Raw genomic sequence first — 25,092 nt, forward strand, 5'->3', positions numbered from 1 at the left:
AGAGAGAGAGAGAGAGAGAGAGAGAGAGAGAGAGAGAGAGAGAGAGAGAGAGAGAGAGATTGAGAAAATACAATTGAAGATACCCAAAGTCAGTCTCTAACTTCACACATACACATGCACCTATGCACACACATACACAAACATGTACATACACCATACATACACATAAAAAAGAAGCACTAAACAGAACGTTTAAATTATTGTACTCAATGATTATACAGTCGGATAATAGCTAAGACTTGGAAATATATACTTAAATCTAATGAAAATTTTGTTTGTGTGGCATTAAATTTTTTTAAGTGTTGCTTGAAAAATCAAGCACAAAATGGCTATGAAACTAAGAATAAGCTTGGTAATTAACATGTATACATTTGTCAGAAATAGTTACCTGATTATCATATTTAAGAGACTGCGTCCCAACCAAGAAGCGAATGGCATCTGTTTCCGCAGTTTGAGGTGTTAGAGCGCGTGCCTAAGGAGGGAAGAAATGCACACACATTTATGAAGTTAGGCTTAAGAGGCACAGACAAGTCGGCTCTTCTCATCTGCTGTGATGAAGGATAAATCAGCAGTGTCTAGAGGCAACTGCACACTTCCAACACAATTGCACTTCAAATCCGTACGTGAAAGAACTCTAAGTGGGCACTAATCTAAGCAATAAAGATACAAATTATTTACCCAGCAATAGTTAAGTTGTGTAATAAAACCACCATGTCAGCAATAAATAGATTAGTTCAACAAATTACACTTCATCAAACAACACAACACAACAGAAATGCCTTCCAGCAAATGCAATGCAGGTAGTTTAAGCCCACTTCCCTGCAGAGAACTAGAAAAGCTGCACAAAACAAAGTCTGCCTCAAGACCTCAGAGTCCGTGAAGAGGCCCAGGATTGGCGACACTGAACCTGCAGGTTGAAGTCTGAGGAAAGCTGAGACGAGAACACGCACAGGGCAGGGCCTACCACAGAGTAGCTGGCACAGCCCTCACCACACAGGAACTCGGTAAGAGGGAGCAGAATTGTAACCAGAGCGGCTGTGCGTGTTCTCAACCCTTGGTCTGACAGAGGAAGACGGAGCAGACCTCTGCTTCCAGGCTGGGGGAAACCTGCCAGCAGTGAGTCCTCCACAGGAAGGGAACATCCCAAGTGACCATGCAGAAACCTAACCTTGACTCAAAACTGTCATCGCATAGACAAAAAACACCCAGACAAAAACAAAAGAAAATGGGAAGGGGCAGGAAGTTCAAATGGCCCATTCCCTAGGAAACAGGCCCTGGCATTCTAAGATGTGTTGACCAGGAAAAGTGTCACAGGCATCTGCCAGCTGGGGAGCCCTGAGCTGGATGGCCCCTCAGAGCATAAGCCAACAGCTAGGCTTTATACCACGCACCCCAGCTGAGCAACTGGGGCGACAGGTTGTCCCTGCAGAGTGGAATGGGCTTGGGCAAAGTGCCTCTGCAGGTGAAGCCATCTCCAGCTACAGGGTCCAACTACGATTAGAGTGTTCAATAATAGACACAAAATTAAAAATTTCATGCTTTGAGAAAAAAGATTGCCCAAGTCTGACTGGTGCTTCCAGCTTGTAAACTAGCTCAGCTCTCTGGATCCAGTCATTACCAGGACCCAGGGCAAGGCCCTGTAGCGCTCACTTTACTTCCTGCTGGGCACAGGGAAATGTCTACATCCTGACTCCTAGACAGATGGCTGTGCTCAGACACACAGAGAAGGGACAGGAGACAGGGAGACCATTCAGGATGTTAATCATGCTGGTGCCTGGAACCCGGAACGCTCTTGTGGCCACAATTAGAGACAAGAAGAAACAAAGCAAGGTCAGAGGTGGAGTGACAGAGGGGAACATCAATCAGTCCTCTAGCTTCATTTGCTCCTACCTACATGTGACAATGCATGCCCATGATCCCAGGCACAGGGATCATGAGTTCAAGGTCAGGGTGGGCTATCTAATGAGGTTCTCCCTCAGAAATCAAGGAGGGGGCCCAGCCAATCTGGAGCCACACAGGTAAGCCACACATTGTTGGTTTGCCATAGATAAGACCTCTGCTGTGTGGGTTTACATGCTCCCTGGGCCCCTTTCACTAAGAAGTTATTCTTCACTTAGTGTGCAGTAAGTAGTTCATGGGTGACCAGAGCAGGACAAGAGGTTGGTGGCTATCTTCCTTGGCAGCCTTGCCTTAGGTAATCCTATTATACTCTGCATAAACAGTGGTCACTGATAAATATTTTGTCCAGAACTATAATATAAGCCTTGCCTGCCCTAGACTTAAGTCTCTCTCCTCTGGCTTCAAAGCTAAAGGTATTTAATCAGCCATGACTGGAAATTCTAGACCATGGAAAGAGGGAAGAGAAAGGGCACCAGTTCCTGGAAGACCCCTGTCGTTCTCGGAAGAGACATGAACATTTCCCGATTTCTTAGCCAATCCCCTCATAATTGCCACCCATGATCCTTCTGGAAGAGTGATGCTCATTTGTGAACAAAGCTCCGTCTTTTCCTTTTACGTTCTTTATCCTCAACATTCCTCCCTCACGTAGGGTGGTAGTGGCGTCTGCACACAACTTTAATCCCAGTACTCAGGAGGCAGAGGCAGGCAGATCTCTGTGAATTCAAGGCCAGCCTGGTCTACAGAGTGAGTTCCAGGACAGGTTTCTACACAGAGAAACTGTCTCGAAAAACCAAAACCAACAACATCCCTCCTTCAGATGCTGGGTTTCCAGTGAGAGGAGCCTCCAGTAGCAGTGACGACGGCTTAAGAAAGACTCCCTCGGGCAGCTGTGCTGGCTTTACAGACGGAAGAGGAGCCATGTGCCCAGGACTGTGGGTAGCTCTGGACGCTGGAAAAGGCAGGGTTACAGATGCCCTCATGGAGCCGCCCCAAAGTGACAAAGACCTCCCAGTGAACTGATTTTAGCAGAGTAAAGCCTTTACGGGGCTTCTCTCCTAGGGAACAGGAGGAGCCTCTAAATTTCTGTCCCCATTGTCTATAGCCTCCTCACCAGAGCCTCCTTGACAGTCACAGCTGAGCTTCCAATGCTTTCACTATTTATTCGTATACTTTTTCTCTTCTGTCTTTGCAAATGAGTAAGAAAAAGAGTTTAACAGCTGTCTTGACCACCTAGTCTATATCATTTATACCGTTTTTACAATTCGTGCAAATTTCAGATTGCAGAAGACCTAACCACACTATCTCTATCCACCTCCTTCCCTAGGGAAACCAGCATGAAACTCAACTGATGGTATATTTCAATAAAATGGAGGAACTAACTACCCATCCAGGGTGACATACACACTATGACATGTGGCGGTATCCACTTACCATGTCAAGCAGGCTAAGGACACATGCTCACTCCTGCCTCGCCCTCTGCACACTTGGACGGACAGTTTGGACATTCTTAAATAAATTTCTGAAACTGATAATCCTTGTAGATGTAGATGCAGAAATCTGCACGGACATATATCAAAAACTACGGCCTATCAGTAACATCTCAGAACCTCTGAGCTCTATGTCTTAATGAAACTGCTTAGATTACACTGACTTTCAGAAGAAGGCAGCTACCGAAGATCTAGCCCCACCCTGGTAGGAAAACATAAGTGAGGGGCTCCACCTCTAGATTAGTATACAAAGACCTTCAAAGGCAACTTGGGTCACATAGGTGGTACAAGGCCCAGAGTCCCTTAAAATAGGACATGGGAGAGGACCCAACTGAGAAATGACTATTTCACATTAAAAGTCTTTCCTGAGGGTTAGAGAGATGGCTCAGTGGTTAAGAGCACTGATGGCTCTTGCAGAAGCCCTGGGTTCAATTCCCTGCACCTACATGATAGCTCACAAACACCTGTAAATCCAGTTCTTCGTCTGACTTCCATGGGCACATGGTACATAAACTACATGCAGGCAAAGCATTTATAAACATAAAATTAAAAAAATAAATCATTTTTAAAAAAGTCTTTTTTTGTATTTCAAGTTGATGGTAGAAGGCTGACATGCATGTTTTTCCTGCTCTGCTCATGCTATGGAAGTGTCCAAGAGGTTTATGGCCTAGACTAATCAAGAGAGAGAAGACAAACAGCTTCTTCATTTTACAGAAGGAGAAGTCAAAATTAAGTGCCCTGCATTAGCAGCCATCTAATAAAGAAGAGAAATTCCAGAATGCAAGCATTCTTGGATAAAGAAGATAGGCAGGAACACATGTCACCTTGTGCATACTACTTATGGTGCCTTGGAAAGGTGGGGGGGAGGGGGACAGAGAGTAATGCTCAGAAAGCAAGCTTGCTGTGGGATAATCCTTCTGTACACGATGAATATTTGTTGCTCTCATTTGATTGATTAAAAACTGCTTTGGTCTACAACAAAGCAGACTATAGCTAGGCAGCAAAGCCAAACTGAACACAGAGAGAGAGGGCAAAGTCAGGAAAGATGTGAGCAGCTACCCAAGAAACAAGATGCCAGCATAAAAGCCATGGCCATGTGGCAATACATAGATTAATAGAAATGAGTTAATTTAAATGTAAAAGCTACTTAATAATAAGCCTGAGCTATAGGTAAAGCAGTTTGTAATTAATATTAAACCTCTAAGTGACTACTTAGAAGGATGGGGTAGGACAGAGAAACATCCGTTTACACAAGCTGCCAGAATTCAGAATGGCATTACTGACCTATAAGTATTTTTTTCAAATTCATACAATACATGGATGTGTTCTTGTTGTTTTGTTTTGTTTCTGGAAAAACAGATAAGGAAATTATTCTCAAAAACAAATCTAAAATGTGTCTATAAAAGTAAAAGTCTCACACAAAGTTTAAACGAGATCTTCCTATTTTTAGGAAAGGTTATTTGTTAAGCAGAATTCCTAAGGTTGTTTTATTCTTGCCAATCTGGTACCAGGTCTGTTGCTCTATGTCAATTTCTTCTACTAAGCCATTAGCAGAAAGAAAACAAACACTTTATAAGGCCAGAGACAAACTGGAAGAGTACTAAGGATCAGAAACACTGGCACAGACCACAGCAGCAAAATAAGTGTCTGGTTCAACAGTAGGCAGAAATGAGGATTAAATGCTACCACTTACAGACATTAACCAAAATTAAGTGACCTGCACTAGCAGTTTGGTCTGGTCAGAAAGATAATCTAACAGGTTCCACTACGTCGATGTCTGAAGAAGAGGAGAATGTCCAGCTGTCTTAGAGCTCTTACAGTGAGGCAGGTGACAAGTCGCTGCAGTAAGAACACCAGACATCTTTTACAAGCTCATGTGCCCCCTGTTCTCATGCAGAAAGACTTGGGTGTGTTTTTAATGAAACTTCTAGTCTGTGGTCTCCATGACGTAACCCAAACAAATAACAGGAGCTGGCAGACTGAAGGGTCCAGACAATGGCGGGAAATAGTCACCAGGAACTTAGGAATTTACGGCACTCCCTTGAAAAACATCATCTCACCTAGCTGCTTCCTAAAGTGTGAAATACATGGTTAACTACACAGCAGACAGCCAACTGCACCTAAAACAGTGGCCTTGAAAGAGTAATGCTAACTTAGAAGGAAAGCAGTGAAGAAAGGCTGGGCTCTAACCAGAGAGCAGGACCAGGTGAGCGTTCTCCTGCACTTAGCAGACTTCCTGCACAAACAGCCTCCTCATCAAGGCACCAGGAGAGCAAGCCAGTAAAAGTGATAGAGAGCAGACAACCAAAGGATGAGGAGAGGGAAAGAAGGAATATAGATATAGATATAGATATAGATAGATATAGATAGATAGATAGATAGATATATTAAACGGCCACCTGATGAATTTTTAAACAAGCCATGGCTCAGTGGCAGACCACTGTACAACCATGCGGAAGGCCTCAAGTTCCACCCCAGCACCACATAAAGCACTGATCACCTGGACCCTGAAACTCTGTGTACAGAAACATGCCTGCCCTGGACATGGATGGATGGAATACACAAGAGCAGTAACTTGTCTGTTCCCAACTCTGCTGTGATCCAGTGACTCAAAGGGCCTGGCACACGGTAGGCACGATGTAGTTATTTGATGTCATGGTCAGTTTTGGGTCAGTTTGTCACAAGCTAGAGTCATCTGGGAAGAGGAACTTCAACTGACAAAATGCCTCCATCATATTGGCTTGTAGGCAAGTCTGTGGGGCATTTTCTTGACTAACTATTGGTGTGGGCAGTGCCACCCTTGGGTCTGATCATGAACCTGCAAGGCAGTAAGTAAGCAGCACTACTCTATGGTCTCTGCTTCAGTTTCTAACACCATGTTCCTGCCATAAGTTCCTGCCCTGCCCTCCCTTCATAATGGACCTGGAAAATGAAATAAACCCCATCCTCCCCAAGTTGCTTTTGGTCATGGTGTGTATCACGACAGTAGAAAAGCAAGTTAAGCCAGGCAGTGGTGGTGCAAGCCTTTAATTGCAGCATTTGGGAGGCAGAAGCAGGTGAGTCGCTAAGTTCAAGGCCAATGTGGTCCACAGAAGTGAGTTACAGAACTGCCAGAGCTAGAGCAACACAGAGAAACTCTGGGGACAGGGGAGCTAAAACAAATGAATAATGTCAAATGAATAATGAAGAGATTCCACCAGAAAAAATGCTACCAACGCTTATCTCAAAAAATGAAAAAAAGAAAGTCTGGAGAGATGGCCCAGGGGTTAAGAAGATTAGCTGCTTTGCAGAGAACCCAGGTTCAATTCCTAGCACCCACAGGGCAGCTCACAACTGGTACACATATACTGCATAGGCAGACATGCAGGCAAAATACTGATACACAGAAAATAAAATAAATAAATCTTTTTAAAAAAGAAAGAAAAGTAAAGAAATAAGAAGCCTGAACAGCTATGACCAGGAATTACACCATGAAGATAACGAGAATGAGGGGCCAGGGGCAGGTAAGACAAACCGCCCTGACTGTTCCCAGGGGCAGGTAAGACATGCCACCTTGACTGTTCCACAGTCTGAAGCGTGAGAACTCCCAGATCAGATGAAGCCATCCCCAACAAAATCACATGCAGACAAAAACTAGAAACTTCTGGAGAACTGTCACTAAGTAAGCTGGATCTAGCATGGGAAACCCATCTCAGACTTCAAGGATTACCCAACATCTAGAAAACTTTTAGCGTAACTAACCAAAGAAATAAAAGTAAAGAAGGTGCTGGAAAGACAGCTCAGCAGCTAAGAGCTGTACCCATCTCAGGTGGCTCAGGACCATCTGTAACTCAATTCCAATTAGGCACACGTGTGGGGCACATACAAGCATGCATGGAAAACACTTATATGCATAAAGTAAAAATAAGCGAATCTTAAAAAAAAAAAAAAAAAAAAACTCTGGAAAGCACACATCTATAATGCTCCCAAGCACAAGGCTTCCTAGGGAAGCAGCAGACTGACTCCGGCACAGGCCCAGTAGCATCCCCTGACTCCTCCCAACAGTGATAACCCTTCAACCCTCCCTAGCACGAGACTGCTGCACTCTGGCTTTGCGATTTAATGTGTGTCGCTTCGTGCAGATTTTAAGTCAACATCCTCCTGTTCTCTTCCTCTATTCCTGTACTCATATAGCAGGCAGGCGTTCCTCGGCGTTTACTGTTTCCTACTCCGTGTGAGTAGTACGGAGCAATCTGAACACCGTTCATCGAACGCTTGTGTGTGAGCACTGTCTCAGGTAGGTCAAGCTTGCGTGGGAACTTTGAGCCTTGAGGCTAACCCTAACTGCTGGGGCTATCTCACTTAGCAATCATCACAGCCACCCGTGAAATAAACTGGGAGACAGTAACCCCATTCCACTACTCACTCCAATCAGTAATCTAAACTGCACACATCACGAATAAGAGTAAAGTCGGGGGGGGGGGTAAACAAATAGAATTCAACAGCTATTGGATGGGGTTTAAAAAAAAGCAAATATGTTTCCAACCTGAGTGAGGAAAATGTTTAGTAACACCCACCCAGCACTTCCCCCCCCCCCTCCGAAGGTCATGTATAGAGCAGTCACACACGTCAGTGCTCATAATTGCTCAAGACGCCCGCAGTGCAAGTGTGATTAAGACACCTGCGGGCCGAGCGCTCGCCCTCTGGGGTCCATGCTGGCCCTCGGCCTTATTCGGCCACCCTCCAAGCGGTTCCCTTCTCCCTAAACCCTGCCCGGGAAGCCCAGAATCCTCGCCGTCAGTGTGAGCACATTCGCAGGTGCGGGTCAGCCACAGGCGGCACCGACCTCCGGTCTCCTCCAGGCCCACCTGAAACTCCAGGCCGTAGATTACCGGCGCGTCGTCCTCCATGACACACGGCTCGCCCTTCCGCTCACGCCTCAGAGCCCGAGTCCGGCCTCACCGGCGAACGGCCAGAATCCATTCATTCATTCCCCGCCGAGAAAAAGAGGCTCCACGCCCCGGGCCGGCTCCCTGACGGCTCACTTCCTGTTTTCTTCGTGGCGTCGTCAATACGCTCCTCCCCGACGACCAATGGCGGAGGCGCTTTTCTCGCGCGCATGCTCATTTGGATCCTCAGGCGGGCTAGGAGCCGCGGGGGCTCCTGGGTCGGAGGGCGGGACTGGGAGCAAAAGCTGCAGGACGGGCGGCCACTAGGGCGGCGCTCTAGCGTTCCCGACCTGCTCCCTGGAGCTTCCGCGGCTCAAGTCCTAAAGAGAGCAGCTTTATGGTTGGCAATGCTTAACTCTAAACATGGTCCTGAGCACCAGACCACTGCCAGCAGCCTTTGCTCCAGCCTCAGCGGCCGACTCTTAAACGTCCGTTTAAAGATAAGATGCTGCAAGCTTGCCGGGTGGTGGTGACGCACGCCTTAATCCCAGCCCTTGGGAGACAGAAGCAGGTGGAGCTCTGTGAGTTCGAGGCCAGCCTGGTCTACAAGAGCTAGTTCCAGGACAGGAACCAAAGCTACAGAGAAACCCTGTCTCGAAAAACAAAACAAAACAAAAAGATGCTACAATTTTGAGTCAAGACGGCAGCGGTGAACGGGAGCCGTGAAGGGCAGCTGTGTCCATTTCCCATGAGAGACCAGTCCTGCACAGCGACACAACTGCGCCATGATCTATACTGCCCAGAGCTCCCACAGGCAGAAGTCTCTTAAGTCCTGTTCTGGCATGGAGAGTACTGGAAGATAAGAATGCATCCCAGGGAATCCACTCGACTGGCTCTATGGAGTTCAAGATCCACACACGTTTCTTTTGTGTGTGTGACTTTTCCCAATATCTCGTACTGACCTTCATGACAGCGGTTTATATGACACTACCATTAGTTCCCTTAGCAGTCATCCACTGGTCACCTCTGTGTCCAACATCGTGACTTTCAGGGGAAATCTCTGGCCACTGTCTTCCACCAATCGCAATTCTACAAATGTCATCAGTTATAGCAGAGGGTTCGCCGCTTGGCTGTAACCCAGCTACCCAATGCTGCCAAAGCATGCTTGAAAAGTGTAGAGATTTAGATTTACTTCTTATTCTTACTGTAAAAGTCCATCCAATTGTTACCATGTAAGACAGCAGAATTTAATCAAGGTAACCTGAATCTATGTTCCCAGCTGTCACTCATCACTGGCTCCAGAATAAGCCCTTAATCCCCTTTGAGATGAGAGCTGTGTTTTCAAGCTGTCACAACCTTTTTCTGAGATAACACCAGAAATCAAGAAAGCGGAGTCCTTGACTGTAGAACCGTAATCAGTCAACCCACTCAAGCAGGCGGAACTGACTCTTGACCATCCCTACCCCCCATCTTTATGGACATTAGCACGCACTGCCACAGACACAGGTGGGGAAGTGGAGACCAGCAAGCGCAAAGACAAGGTCCTAGGGGAAATCATGCTTGGTTGGAGCCAGCCCCAAGGGCAGATGATTTCCTTCAATCACTGGGCCCACCCTTCTCGCTCTCCAAATGTTTGGGGCTTTATGTCCCGCCCACCGCTCATGGACCGGAATTGTGCCTGGCTTCCGGCTTCCAGTGGGAGCTCCCGAGCTGAGCCTATGCGGAAGTCGGGCTTTAACTAGCCAGCAAGCGCAGGCGCACAAGTTCATGGGCGCTTCAATCTTTAGTCGGCTTCCGGTCTCCAGTCCTCTCTTCGGACCCTTTTCACCCGAGTGGGATCCGCCCCCGGGAGCGGGTGGCAGGTGAGGAGTGGGCCGCAGTCAGGAGGGGTCGCCGGGGCCCTCGACCTTCCGCGTGTAGTCACCGCCTTCTCCCGCGCCGGGTTGGGACCCGCCAGTCTGTGTGTGGCAGCCCCAGCAGGGATTGCCTGTTGACTTTAGCCAATTCTGTGCCCTCTGTGGTTTTGGACAAGGTACACGCCCTCCAGGCCTCAGTTTCTCGTGTACAGAGCGAGGTTCATGTGCATGTATAGTAGAAACCCGTGTTACATCACCATTGCTCACGGTGTGGTTTTGTTTACCCCAACTCCTGCTCCTGCCCTCCTCGGTGTCTCATATCCCCACACTTAAAACACCGCGGTAAGCCAAACGCGAGGGGCCTTAGAGGCGGGCTTAACCTGAGCAGTGAAGAGTGAGTCGTGTTGGCTGGGCAAAGTGTTTCGTGCCTGTAAGCCCAGCGTTCGGAAGATTGAGACAGGAAGACTGCAAGTTTGAGGTCAACCTGGGCTAAGTAGGGGGACCCCCGCATCTCCAAAAGAAAAGGAAAGAAGGAGAAGGAAATAGTGGTGGAAAGAGCACTGATTTCAGATAATTGTCTTCTGACTGTACACACACAAATGAGTACAAACAGTAGGATGGGGTGTTGATGCTGCACCTGTACCAGCCTTTGGGATGTGGAGGCAGGAGGATCAGGAGTTCAAGGTCAACTCTGTCACGTAATTTAACGCTGGCTTAGGTTACCTAAGTCCTTGATTTATAAAAACAAATTCTCACACATAAGAAAAAGCTAAGTAAAGTCAGGTGTGGTGGCACACACTTGGGGGAGGGGGGCGCCAGAGGCAGGCAGATCTCTGTAAGCTAGAGGCCACCCTTGGTCTACAAAGCAAGTTCAGGACAGGTAGGACTGTTACACAGAGAAACCCTGTCTGGGGGCAGGAAGCTAAGTAAAAACAAAAATATCAGCCAGCTATTATGTAGTGAAATTGGGGTATATGTACACTGTTGCAGGGAATGGAAAGGGCTTCTACTGAACTGGAAAAACTAGTTCCTTGTTAAAATAATAAAGTGATTACTGTCAGTTGGTGGTGGCATATGTCTTTAATGCCAGCACTCTGGAGGCAGAGACTAGCAGATCTCTGAGTTTAAGGCCAGCCTGGTCTACTGAGTGAGTTCAAGGATAGCCAGGGCTACATAGAGTAACTCTGTCTCAGAAAGCAAAAACACAGACAAAAAACATGATTACCTTCTGATCTAGCACTTCCATCTCTGCCCATTAGAACAGGATATACCAAAGAACTGAAATTAGAATCCCAAAGATACATACATTCACACATCCTGTTCACAGCAGCAGTGTGCCCGGTCCCTAGAGGCTAGAAGGAACCCAAGTGTCTGGTAATGGGTAAATGGATAAACAAACTGCCACATGCCTGCAGTACATGTTAGTCACCTGTCAAAGGGAAGGAAAACCCATACCTGCTGCAGCATGGATGTTGGGTACAGTGTGGAGAATGATCTATGATAGCCATGATCCCAGTTCAAATGGGTGATCATTTAGCAAGCAAGAGAGCAAGCAGCATGCAGCAGACAGAAGAACAAGCAGGCAGCAAACCTCATCCAGTCAGAGCCCACAACGTCCACCAGAGAAGACTGAAGGAGTCCGAGTGTGAACAAAGGACATTAAATTAGTACTCACGACATCCTGCAGAATCTGCTGGGGAAGTGCCAGTCATGCTGGAGTCCTGGGCAGGGCAGAGCGTCCTTCATGAATGAGTTTCACGGTGTCTCTTGCCAATGGTTACCTTCTGTCTCTTCTCAAGAGCATGTTTTTACCGTCAAGATGTGTTATTGTTCTCAGCCTGTACGTAGAAAAGGGCCCTCGGAGGACACTATGAGGTAGACATGGTTGGGCCTGAGGGGGCAGGGGTGCGGATCCCGCAGTCAGGGCAGACAGCACTTGGGCACTGATAACTATATATTACAGTAGATGAGTGCTTTATGAGTCTATTTAAATGTGCTTCCTGGAAATTTAAAAGCAACAGGAGTAGGATGTTGATTGTCCATGTGTGAGTTGGGGGTTGGGTAGTGGTATATGTGTTGCTTTACTGGTTAATGAATAAAGGTGTTTTGGCCAGTGACTTAGCAGAGTAAAGCCAGGCGGGAAATCCTAACAGAGATATACAGAAAGAGTAGGCAGAGTCAAACAAATGTCTTGTAGATGACGAAGGAGGCAGATGTCATGGAGCTGCCCAAGAAGTAAGAGGTAACAAACCACAAGCCTCAAGGTAAAATATAAAATAATAGAAATGGGTGAATTTAAGATGTAAGAGCATTACGCCTGACACATTGGCCAAACAGTGTTGTGATTAATATGGTTTTTGCATGATTATTTTGGTCTGGGTGAATGGGAATGAACGAGCAGTCTCTGCTTACAGAGTAGATTTAATGGGTATAGAATTTTTGTTTTGCAAGATGATCAAAATCCTAGCAGCTGATTAGACAACAACGAGAATGCACAAACTTAAAATGCTGAGCAATGAATTTGTGTGTATTTTATCACTTCAAAATAAATTAGAAAAAAAGAAATTTCTAATTTTATATTATTTGGATATGAAACTATTAAAACCTTTGTTCCACTGAGCAACAAGATCTAGGTAGCACAGCCTATCATCTCAGAACCGCAGAGGTTATGAGTTCAAGTCCACCCAGGTTATATGAGATCCTTTCTCAGAAAAAAAAAAAAAAGCAAGTTACTTGCCAACACTAGAAACAGACAATGATGCAATTTGTGACTGCCTCTGTTTTCAGGCAACATGGAAAAAGCTAACGATGGTGAACAGAGCCCAAGCGAGACATCTTCTCCAGCCCAGGCAGGACCTGAACCTATCCCTGGGGCAGCGTCTAGGGAGGAGGGCCAGCTGCTGTATCACGAGGAGACCATTGATCTCGGTGGAGACGAGTCTGGATCCGACGAGAAGGAGCCCTTGTCCGAAGACTCTCGCCGCTTTGTCGATAAGCTGAACGAGCACATGATGGAGAGCGTGCTCATCTCTGACTCTCCGAACAACAGCGAGGGTGACGCAAGTGACCTCTGCTGTCTGCAGGATGTGGCAGAGCCCCCAGGAGGCGCCACTGATGGCAGGCTGCCCAGCACCACAGACAGAGAAGGGGCGGACACTCTGAGCAATGGCAGTGAAACCGATGGAGACGATACACCCAGAGACGTTTCAGACATGACTCCCGATAGCAGAGCATCTCTGAAAGAAGACTCAATGCGGGAAGATGTGCCGGGCATGCCTGCGCTGGAGAAGGCTGGCACGGAGGACGTGGGGCCCAGGGATGGCCAAGCTCACCCAGAGGAGCAGATCTCAGAAGCATCATCCAGTCTGTCCTCCTCCAAAGATGAGCCCGTACCTGTCTGCACCATCTTCAGCCAGGCCACCTCCACTCCCTCCCAGCCGAACTTGTTTCTGCAGGATGGCTTCGAGTCCCAGATGGTGAAATCTCCCAGTTTCAGTAGCGCCAGTGAGACATCAGCCAAGACCCCTCCTCCGATGGTCCAGCCCAGTCCCAGCCTGAGCACATTTTTTGGAGATGGCGTGAGCTCCAATTCCTTGGCCTCTGACTTCTTTGACTCCTTCACAACTTCTACTTTCATTTCGGTCAGTAATCCCAACGCAGGCTCCCCAGTTCCAGAAAGGCTATCTTCACTTGCTGCCCCCGTGGGAGAAAAGTCGCCAGAGTCCACCAGCCCCTCTTACTCTACGAGGGTGGAAAGATCAGAATCAGGTGTTTCCCCAGCACCTCTGGAGTCTGAGTCTCCAAAGCCATTCTCACAGATCCAGGCTGTGTTTGCCGGCAGTGACGACCCCTTCGCCACAGCCCTGAGCATGAGTGAGATGGACCGGAGAAATGATGCATGGCTCCCCAGCCCGGAGACCAGAGAGGTCCTGATGAAGGTGGCGACCCAGCAGTATGGCACCGTGTTCATAGACAAGGAGAACCTCACCATGCCTGGCCTCAAGTTTGACAACATTCAGGTAGGGTGCAGAATGTTTCTGTGTCTGTATCTTACCCCTTTTCATCTCTTCCTGGAAATGTGTGTCACGGGCTTGGTAGCAGTTACAACTCTAGCCTCCTAAGCAGGATCAATTTTGGAAGAAATTAAAGAAAGAATGCATTCTAGGGCTGGAGAGATGGCTCAGTGGTTGGTAGTGTTTGCTTTTCCAGAGGACTAGAGTTCAGTTCCCAGCACTTGCAGCTACCTATAACTCCAGCTCCAAAAGAGCCAATAGCCTTTGGCAGGGCAGGCATTGCACTCAAGTGCACATACCCCACCCCACCCCCAGACAGACAAACACACACACACATACACACACAACTAAAAATAAATGTTTATAAAAGAAAAGTGCCCTTCAGAGGTTTTGCCTGATAGTTGGAGATTAGGTCAGACCCCAGCGTAGGGCAATGGATGACTGAAGGAACTAAAGACCTCAGGATGGCTGTGGCGCTGGGTCTGTAACTTTCCAGGATTCTGCAATTCATAAGTTCTAATCCATTGGTTCTCAACCTGTGGGTGGTGACCCCCTTTGGGGTCGAACAGCCCTTTCACAGGGGTCACCTAAGACCAGCGGATAACACAGATGTTTATATTACAATTTATAGCAGAACAAAATTACAGTTATGAAGTAACAACCAAAATCATGTTATGGTTGGGGATCATCACAACCTGAGGAAGTGTGTTAGAGGGTTGCAGCATTAGGAAGGTTGAGAACCCTTCTAATCGGTCATCAGCTTTACAGGTGGCCTTTAGTGTGCACATGGCTTCTTCTGGGAACTGCAGTGTACACGGTGCTCATCCGCTGTCCTCCCTCCGACACCCGACACTGCAGTGGCTTGGGTGTCCTTTGTTCTAAATCAGCTTTTTAAAACACTTACATTGGAATTCGTTTACCAAGTGGCTTATCTCATTATCTAATTAAAAGTCTCCTATTTATGGGATAAATTTCTATTACTTATTTATTAGGCAACTTTGGTGCCAATTCAATTAAGTTAGAGAGGCCGTAGAGTGATGCTTGCGAAGCCGTGTTTGGTGATAGTGGCACCCCACAAGGACTTGCACGTTTTCATCCAAGCGCTCTGCTGATGGTGTCTCAGTTAGGTTTATTATTGCTATAATAAGACACCATAACTAAAGCAACTTGGGGGAAGAAGGGATCATTTCACTCAGAGTTCCATATAATAGTTCATCTTTCAAAGCAGTGAGGGCAGAAAGCAGGGGAGGAGCTGGAGGCAGGAGCTGATGCAGAGCCCATGGAGGCTACTGCTTGCTGGCTTGCTCAGCTTGCGCTCTATAGACCCCAGGGTGCCAGCCCAGGGATGGCACCGTCCTCCATGAACAGGGCCCTCCCCCATCAGTCACTGATTAAGAAAATGCCCGACAGGTTCACTGCAGCCTGATGTTCTGGAGGCATGTTCTCAATTGAGGTTCCCTCCTCTCAGGTGACTCCAGCCTCTGTCAGGTTGACATGAAGTTAGCCGGCCAGCACAGGTGGTCTTCTTTGCTTTTCATCACATGTAGCGAGCATACAATATCATAGGCGTTCACTGTGACATTTCCATACTCGGATAGCACGTCTTTTGCTCATATTCGCCTCCCATCTTAGTCTCCTGTCCTCTCTGTCACCAGCCAGCTTCTTTTCTCCAAAGTCCATTCTGCTTGTCATGGTGGACGGGGGGGGGGGGGGGGGGGGGGGGGGGGGGGGTTTGGTTAGAGTGGGGGGGGGGGGGGGGGGGGGGGGGGGGGGGGGGGGGGGGGGGGGGGGGGGGGGGGGGGGGGGGGGGGGGGGGGGGGGGGGGGGGGGGGGGGGGGGGGGGATGTGTGTCGTGTATGTTTTGATCTAGGCTACACATATGGAAGAGAATATAAGATATTTATCTTTCTCTTTTCCCTTCTAGTATCCTCTCTCGCTCCTCCCTCTTCTCCCCTCCCCCAAAAAAGTCCCCTTTCTACTTTCATTTCTAGTGTTTTTTTTTCTCATGGAAAATGTTTTGTTTTAGAAAGAAAAACAGAATCAAGGACTCTGTCCTGCTGCTTTGTATTAGAGTTATTTTATACGTACATGTGTGTAGAGAGCTATATATGTTTACAAACAGGTATGCAAATGTTTTCTGGTTATTAGATTAACATTTCTTCATGCAGCCATTAGAAACAGTCAAAAATCAGTAGAAAATGTGTGATAGCAACAGCAAATTATTTACTTCAGTTTTTTAATGTAGATTCCTCACTGTACAGAAACCGCGAAATATGTCTTTCATGTTCTACATTATCTCATTTAACAGTCTTTACTTGGATATTTTTCCCTACAAATGGCATGACTTTGTTCTGCCTTATGACCGCAGAGAACTGCAGTGTGTTTACAGACCATCTTTTCTTTCCACTCATCTGCTGGCGGCACCTCGACTGGTTCTGCATTTTGACTGTTGTGAGTCTGGTGTGGCAGTACAGGTAGATGACAGGTCTCTACATGCAGTGCGCATGAGTGACAGGGATCTCTACTACACATAGATGTTTAGAGATCTCTGTGAGGTGCAGGACACGTGGATGACAGGGGTCTCTGGGTTGTGCAGGACACGTGGATGACAGGAGTCTGGAGTGCAGGACTCGTGGCTGACAGGGGTCTCTGGGTGCTACAGGACACGTGGATGACAGGAGTCTCTGGGTGCTACAGGACTCGTGGCTGACAGGGGTCTCTGGGTGCTGCAGGACACGTGGATGACGGGTCTCTGTGGAGTGCAGGACACATGGATGACGGGTCTCTGTGGAGTGCAGGACACGTGGATGACGGGTCTCTGTGGGGTGCAGGACACATGGATGACGGGTCTCTGTGGAGTGCAGGACATGTGGATGACAGGGGTCTCTGTGGGGTGCAGGACACGTGGATGACAGGTCTCTGTGGGGTGCAGAACACGTGGATGACAGGGGTCTCTGTGGGGTGCTGGACACGCGGATGATGGGGAGATCTCTGTGGGGTACAGGACACACAAATGACAGGGATCTCTGTGGGGTGAAGGACTCGTGGATGACAGGAATCTCTGTGGGGTGCTGACTTCAGGTGCTTGACTTCCTTCTAGGGTAAACCTTGAATGACTTAGCTGAATTACATGTTGTTGTTGTTGTTGTGTTTGTTTTAGAGACAGGATTTTGGTACATAGCCCAGGTTGTGCTTGAACTTACTGCCTAACTCACGCTAATAACAAATTCATAGTTCTCTTGTCTCAACCTCCCGAGTCTGGGATCACAGTCCTGAGCCACCATATCCACCTCATGTAATAGTTCTATTTTTACAGAACCTCTGCACAGATTCCTATGATGTTTACACCAACTGCTGTTCTCAGGGCTCTTGCCGTCGTTCTGGGTGCTCTGTGTCACCCTGTGCTGTCTATATCTATCATAGAGATGACAAATTGTGTTCAGATCTATATCTGAGCTGAAGAACCGGAAGTTGCCTCTAATCATCTGGAAAATGCAAATAAAACCACAGAGACTGTCAGCTCATTCCTGTTGGGGTGGCTGTTAACAGACAGGCTGTGGCGATGATTGCAGTGAATGCAAATTATGAAAAGCAACATGGAGGCACTTGAAGATATTAGAACTGAAATCACCATATGATCCAGTCAGAGCTGAAGTCAGCAGCATAGAGAAACTGGACTCCGCGCTCTTTACAGCCTTGTGCACAATAGGGCAGTACAGTCAGCCCGAGTATCCATTTCCGGGTCCAGAGGTAAAGAGAACGTGGTGGGTGCGTGCAGGTGACTGAGTCTTTACAAAGAAGGGACTGCTGTCGTTGTGACAATATGTGACAGCATGAAGGGTGAGATGTGAAATGAGATAACTCAAGCAAAGAAAGATAAATGCCTCTTTTTAGGTGGGGGTTCAAGACAGGATTTCTGTGTAGCAGCCCTGGTTGTCCTGGAACTCTTTCTGTAGTCCACGCTGGCCTTTAACTCACAGAGATCCACCTGTCTCTGCTTCTTAAGTGCTGGGATTAAAGACATGCGCCACCACCACCCAGCATACCATATATTCTTGTTTAGAAAAGAAAAGGAATGAACTCATGGCAGACAGTACTGTAGAAGTTAGTGGAAACTGAGTCTGAGGTACAGCCATGTGAGAGAGGTCTAATGTGTAGTATGATGGCCCAGTTAGAATGCTGCACAGTTAGCTTAGAATGTATGACAGTGGGTTTTATATCACACACACTGTAGCTATGGGTAGTGATGGTGATTAATTCATTTGTGTTATTTGGTACACCGTATCCTATATTTAATTAGCAGGTTGGACACCTTGGATACATAGTTTTTGTGTCAGTTACGTATCTTAAAAGAAGAATGACGTCAGGTATAGTAGCACACTTATATCCCTGGATTTGAGAAATGGAAGCAGAGGATCAGGCTCAGCCTCAATACCAAGTCCAAGGTGGAACTGGGTGTGCTGGCTAGTTTTATGTTGCCTGGAACAGGTTAAAGTCATTTAAAAGGAGGGAGCCCTAATTGAGAAAATGCTTCTATGAGACCCAGCTGTGGGACATTTTCTCAATTAGCGCTTGACGGGGGAGGACCCATCCCATTATGAATGTTGCCGTCCCTGGACTGATGATCCTGGGTTCTATAAGTAAGCAACCTGAAGAAGCCATGAGCAATAAATCAGTAGGCAGCACCTTTCCGTGGCCTCTGCATCAATTCCTGCCTCCAGGTTCTGTTTGAGCTCCTGTCCTGACTTCCTTCAGTGATGGACAGTGATGCGGAAGAATAAGCCAAATACATCCTTTCCTTCACACAAGTTGCTCTCGGTCATGGTCATCGCAGCAATACTAACCCTAACAACCAAGACATTAGGCTATCTGAGAGCTTGCCTCAAAAAAATTAAATTAAAAAAACCACATTAAATAAAATAAAATGGTTTATATTTAACCATATTCCTTTCAACAGTAGAATTAGAAGACTGGAGAGGTGGCTGTGGTTGGAAGGGCTTTCTGCTCTCACAGAGGACTCACGTTTGATTCCCAGCACTCGGGGCAGGTGGCTTACAACCTCCTGTAACTCCAGGTTCAGGGACCCAACACGCTCCTCTGGCCTCTACAGGCACTGCGCATGGGGCATTCACTCACACAGACACAAAATGAAGCAGAGCTGGGAATCAAACTAACCAAACGGTTTAATTTTAGCAACTGGTCAAGAATAGCATTTTTGGGGACATGCAGATCTTTGAGGGTCTCATAAACTACCAGGTCCATAGACATTCCCTTACCGATGCATGAGTGTTGGACGAACCCTGCATTGAAGGGACTGTTTCAGGTGCTTGCTTTGCTAATACCATGTGTGACCCAGAGGATCCGTAGAGGAGCGGTAAAACTTGAAAGAACCCTTGAGTTGGAACTTCTCCTGAGCTGCATTAATCCAGTCCCCAGTTGCAACAAAAGTGACAGTGGCTGGATTGGGTAGGAGTTTGTGTCCCTGTAATAGAGAAGTCAGCTGAATATGACCAGGTCTGTGGGGTGGCTTTCCCCCCAACAAAAGTGGGTCCAGGCATCAAGATCCCCACTGTCAGGATGAGGGAAGAAGGGCCACGTGAGCCTTCCTTTGATAGGTATATCTACTGGAAAACAAAGTCTGTGTACCCTACCCTGTGCCCTTGGCCCAGGACTCAGCCTCTTGACCACAGCAGCCCACATATCAGAGTGAGTTGGGCAAAGGTAAGGTTAACACCTTACCTAGCAGAAAATGTCTAAGGTTCTCAAATCTAGAGTCAGCGCTATTGCTAAACTGTCAAACCCTATCGCTGTACCCACCATAGTGCATAAATGCATGTGGCCCGTGGCTGCACCTGCAGTGTGTCCAGCAGGTGAGTGGGTTCCAGATCTGTCCTGTGTTGAATTATTAGAAACCGTAGGCAGGGTTTTAGACAAGTAAAACTCATCATGTCGCCAGTGTCTGTGTCCTCTCTGTATGTGTCACGCACACCCAAGCTCCTATGAGTTATTTAGTAAAATAACAGTGTTGCAAGTAAGATGTGTTGAGTACAAGTGATTCTAGCCCGAGAGGCTGAAGCCGAGGACTGAGTCCACGGCCAGCCTGAGTGACATAACAAGGCATTTGTGCAAAGGCCTGTGTGTGGATGTATGCCACTGTTTCCTTAGCTTGTTTGTGGAAAATGTGTGCTTAGCTGTGTGATGAGTAGCTGAACTGGCTTCCAAAATTGGTGTAGCAGTTTGTGTCCTCTTCAACGTCGTTGATTGTCCTGGGAAGTTGGGGACATGTCGAAGTCGTTGTTCTGCTTCACAGTGCTGGTGGCTGCATAGTGCTATCTCGCTGGAATTTGAATTTGTATTCACTAGTCACTTCCGTTATCAAACTCTTTTTGGTATATAGGCCATTTTTTAAATTTTTTTTCTTGCATTTATTTACTTATTTGTTGGGAGGAAGCATATATGGAAATCAATGGACAGCTTGTAGAAAGGGGCTCTCTCTTTCTACCGTGTGATCAGGCCTGGGACCATCTTCACCCACTGAGCCATCCTGCCAGCCCTCAGATGCCAATGTGTGAAGTTGTCTGTTTAAAAAAAAAAATTGTCTTTTATGCTTTGGATATTTGTCTTACTATTATTGGCTGATTTTAAAGCTCTTTAACTGTTCTGATGGAAGTGAGCAATATTTATAGGAAATATTGTTCCCTATTCTGGACCTCGCTATTACATATTCTTCTGGTGTCTTTGAAAGCCGAAACCCTAATTTTTTATTGTAGGCCTATTAGTCCATGTGTATTCTCCCAGCTGTCATTAGCTTGAAATCCTATTACACAGTCATGTTTGAAGGCACGAGGGATACTTTGTTACTATCTTCTGGGGAGCTTCATGGTTCTCACCTTTGCTCTTCAATAGCTCTGGTGTGCTTCCTCCCAGATTGCTCTTAAGATTTAATCACTCTGGGGTAGAGAGATGCTCAGTGGTTAAGGGCACTTGATGGTCCTTCTGAGGATGGTTCAGCTCCCAGCACTAATGTGGCAGCTCACAGCCATCCATAACTCCAGTTCCAAGGGATCTGACACCTCTTTCTGACCAGGCATGCACATGCATACATGCAGGCCAAACAGTCATGCAGATAAAAATAAATAAATCTAAAAAGAACAAGATTTAAAGCTGAATGAGCCATGAGGCTGGACTGGAGAAATGGCTCAGTGATCAAGATCACTTGTTTTTTTCAGAGAACACAAGTTCAGTCCCCAGCACCCTGACCTTCAAGAACTACTCACGCCCCTCAGGAGAATGGTGTGGTGTGCTCATGGCTTTTCCTCCACGACTCCCATCCTTTCCAGGGTTTGAGGAGACCTCAGTTCCACCTGGATCCCAGCCCCACTGCAGCAGCTTCCTCTCCTCATCCTGGGGGGCATAAGGGATGTAATGTGTACGACTCCATCATCTCACTTACCCTCTTCACCGTCAGTTTAGGGACACCCTTAGATGTGTGGTGACAGCTAAAACATTGATTAGTCAGATATACCCTTCTACCCCGAGTCTCCTGTTGTAACTAATCCCTTTTTAGTTTTTACATTATTTATTCATTATTATCAGTGTGTGCATCGTGTGTGTACATGTTCCACAGAGCATATATGATGGTCAGAGACAACGTCATAGAGTTGGTTCTCTCCTCCACCTTTACGTGGATTCCAGGGACTGCACTCGGGTCACCAGGCTGGCCTGGTGCAAGAGAAGCGCTGTTACCTGTTGAGCCGTCCTGCACACACCATAACTAAACTTTAAGGAAAAAAGATATTTATAGTGTTCTCTCATCAATGGACAACATCACTAGGATGGAGATGTGTCCACCTGCCCCATCTGGCATGCAGAATTGAGTTTGCTTTTTGCCCAGCTCTCTGCCCCTGCCCCCCGCCAGCCCCAGGAAGTCTCTGTATCTGGCACAGGTAGCACTTTTACAGTTGATGGGATCACACTTGTCAGCCTTTTAAACACTCCTTGTAGATCTCTCAGCTGCTCTTGCGGCTGTGATAATTGAAGTATTGTACCTTATTCTCCAGAAGCAGGAATTACAAAATGGCTGCTATTGAATTTTACCCGAGTTTAGGAAGATGTGTGGCCTGGCCCTCTTCAAGCACCAGGCTCACCCACCACACAGGGGCAGAAACAGCACGGAGCCCACACGACCCTCCTGCTGAGGCTGCCGGCCTGCCTCTCTAGGTGCCTAAAGAGCAGACAGTGTCAACAGGACAGGAAGCATCATCTCCAGCAGGCAGGTCTGGGTTCCCCTCAGCCTGTGCACACAGTCTGCACTGTCAGGGCTGCTTGGTGTGAGCATACTGAATACTTGTCCCTTTTTGTTGTTGACTTGGTACATCAGTCACCTCTGTTATGTAGCCTTGGAGCATCAGGAGCTTGTAAAAGACATTGTCGCAGGACTCAGCACGTCCCATGCTTCATGCGAGTTAGTTTTTTTCTGTCATTCAAGTCATAGGCCCTTTTTTCCCGTGCAGCTCACATGAACCTTTTCTTCCTCCCTAAAAAACCTGGTCTGGTGGTGATTTTACTGCTTCTCAAAGGATAGTTGTATTCTAGAACTGGAATCTTCTAGAAGTTATGGCTTAGCTTCTGGCTGATTGCAGCTTTCCTATGCCAAGCCCATGAGCATTTCATTGTCTCTACCTCTCTTTCCCTTGCTCTTCCTAGGGAGATGCAGTTAAGGACCTGATGCTTCGCTTCCTGGGTGAGAAGGCCGCAGCAAGGAGACAGGTGTTAACCGCCAGCTCCGTGGAACAGTCTTTCGTGGGCCTGAAGCAGCTCATTGTAAGTAATGCACTAATTTCAGCACTTCTCTGATAAAGCCTGGCTTCCTTCACAGCCTTTCCCTCCCCCTAGAAGTAAATTGCTCTGAACACAGCACCAGAAGCTATTACACAGAAACCGTTGTCGGGTTCCCTGTCAGTCCTGAGCAGCGGAAAGCTCTCCATTAACATGCCGCTCATTTGACGTTCATTTGGTTCCATAAACTGATCCAAGGGCTGCAGACAGCAGAGACTCCTGCTAGCCAGAACAAACGCAGACAGCAGAGACTCCTGCTAGCTAGAACAATTGCAGACAGCAGAGACTCCTGCTAGCTAGAACAAATGCACAGCAGAGACTCTTGTTAGCCAAATGCAGACCGTTTACTTTGTTTTGTTTGTTTGTTCATTTTTATTTTTTGAGACTCACTGTGTTGCCCAGACTGGACCTAATTTCACAGGCTTAAGTGATCTGATCTCTTCAGACTCTTTTTTGGTTTTTCGAGACAGGGTTTCTCTGTGGTTTTGGAGCCTGTCCTGGAACTAGCTCTTGTAGACCAGGCTGGTCTTGAACTCACAGAGATCCGCCTGCCTCTGCCTCCCTAGTGCTGGGATTAAAGGCGTGCGCCCAGCTCTTCAGACTCTTAAGACAACAGGCCTGCGTCACCTTGCTCCTCTCTATGACAACAGGCCCACGTCACCTTGCTCCTCACTCTCTATGACAACTGGCCTGTGTCACCTTGCTCCTCACTCTCTGTGACAACTGGCCTGCATCACCTTGCTCCTCTCTATGACAACTGGCCCGCGTCACCCTGCCTTTACGCTCTTCCCAAATATGCTCCATTCACTCTGGCTTTACTGTTGAACTGCTGAGTTTCTAAACGTTTTCAAACTTCACCCTGTCCTTTGAGCAGATCTCTCTAATCTGCTAGTCCTGCTCTGTCAGCCCTACACAGGCTGAATTCTTTCCAGTAAATTCCTGGCTTGCGGGAGAGCTTCAGCAGCGTTGGTTGCTCTCCTGGGTTGTGGGGGAATGTCCTGGAAGTTGATGGCACATATCTCACATATCTCTTTTAGAAATCCTCAGATGGCCTTCTGGGGGCGGAGTTCTCCCAAATGGTAGCCTTATCTCAGACAGCGCCTCCTTCCCCTGCCTAGTTCATGAACTCTGATGTTGCTCCCCCATGGTGCCCATGTCCTAGTGGTCAGTGGGTGTACTGTAGGGAAGGGGTCTGGAAAATGAGAGAGCAAGCCCGCGCTCTGACGGTTTAGTCACTCTCCTGATTATGATGGGCAGTCTAAAGGGTTCAGTCACTTTGAAACTATGAGCGAGAAGTGGGTTTCCTGCTTTATTCCACTCGTTTTTCAGGCAAGAAACTTAGGACAGACTCATCCCAACTTCCAAGCCTGGCTCACTGTGATAGACTATCATTTAAAAATCTAAGATCAAATAAACCTTTTCCCTAAAAGGAGGAGGAGGGACCTAATTCCACCCAATGCCCTAGGTGTTCCCATGGTGCCCAGGTCCTCATGTTCTGCACAGCTGCACAGCCCCTACAGACCATGGTGTCTGATGGTTTTGATTATTGATTACTGTCACATGACATAGTATTTCTGAACTGCCAGCTGTGTGCACAGGGGGTTCTGCTTTACAAAGTAGCTACTAGAACTGGGCTCTGTGTGTGTGTGTCTGCCTGTCTATGTGTCCATCAGTCTGTGTGTCTGTTTCTGATAGACTTGAAATAAATTCCATGTTGTTTCTTCAACTAATATATGTTTATCCAGCAAACATGTGAATCTTACGGCTCTGAGAAGATAGCAAAGATTGCTAGCTCTTGCTCTCTGGCCTTCACTGTCACTCATACAGTGTACTCAGATTCAGAGGTCTGGCACTACATTTGTTAAACCTTCACACCCCAGTCTCACTAACCTATAGGGGCTCTTCCTCAGCATCTTCAGCCCTGACAGGAGAGCCCAGCTTTCCTTAGCAGGCAGTGAAGGTTGACTTCTGTCTCCTCTGTCTTCCACAGACAGCCTCCTGTTCAGAGCTTTTGTGCCCAGGACAAAGTCCTAGCTGTCCAGAGTCCGAAAGACCAAACCCTCCTTGCCTCCCTCCTCTACACTGCTTGTTCCAGAACACTCCAAACCCTCCACACCTCCCTCCTCTCCAC

General features: G+C 47.3%; 2 protein-coding genes across 3 annotated transcripts in view; one reads left to right on the plus strand and one right to left on the minus strand.

Annotated features, from left to right (window-relative positions):
• Positions 1 to 8,441, minus strand: part of Eipr1 (EARP complex and GARP complex interacting protein 1) — a 106,788-nt gene extending 98,347 nt beyond the window's left edge. Inside the window, exons 1-2 of the mRNA XM_050125926.1 lie at positions 8,234 to 8,441; positions 389 to 472 (exon numbers count right to left, since the gene is read on the minus strand). Of these exons, the coding sequence (XP_049981883.1) occupies positions 389 to 472; positions 8,234 to 8,275 (126 nt within the window). The 5' untranslated portion in view covers positions 8,276 to 8,441. The remainder of the gene's footprint in view (positions 1 to 388; positions 473 to 8,233) is intronic.
• A 1,522-nt stretch (positions 8,442 to 9,963) lies between these two features.
• Positions 9,964 to 25,092, plus strand: part of Trappc12 (trafficking protein particle complex subunit 12) — a 62,512-nt gene continuing 47,383 nt past the window's right edge. The window contains exons 1-3 of one of the 2 annotated variants that reach the window (XM_050125919.1): positions 9,964 to 10,116; positions 12,898 to 14,129; positions 22,830 to 22,946. In XM_050125919.1, coding sequence (XP_049981876.1) covers positions 12,903 to 14,129; positions 22,830 to 22,946 — 1,344 coding nt within the window. In that variant the 5' untranslated portion in view covers positions 9,964 to 10,116; positions 12,898 to 12,902. Of the gene's footprint in view, positions 10,117 to 10,148; positions 10,287 to 12,897; positions 14,130 to 22,829; positions 22,947 to 25,092 lie in introns of those variants that run through there. The other variant, XM_050125920.1, reaches the window with a different exon arrangement.

The sequence above is a fragment of the Alexandromys fortis genome, unplaced genomic scaffold, assembly GCF_014885135.2.
Source record: "Alexandromys fortis isolate MF-2015 unplaced genomic scaffold, M_Fortis_MF-2015_v1.1 scaffold_249, whole genome shotgun sequence".
Classification (NCBI taxonomy): domain Eukaryota; kingdom Metazoa; phylum Chordata; class Mammalia; order Rodentia; family Cricetidae; genus Alexandromys; species Alexandromys fortis.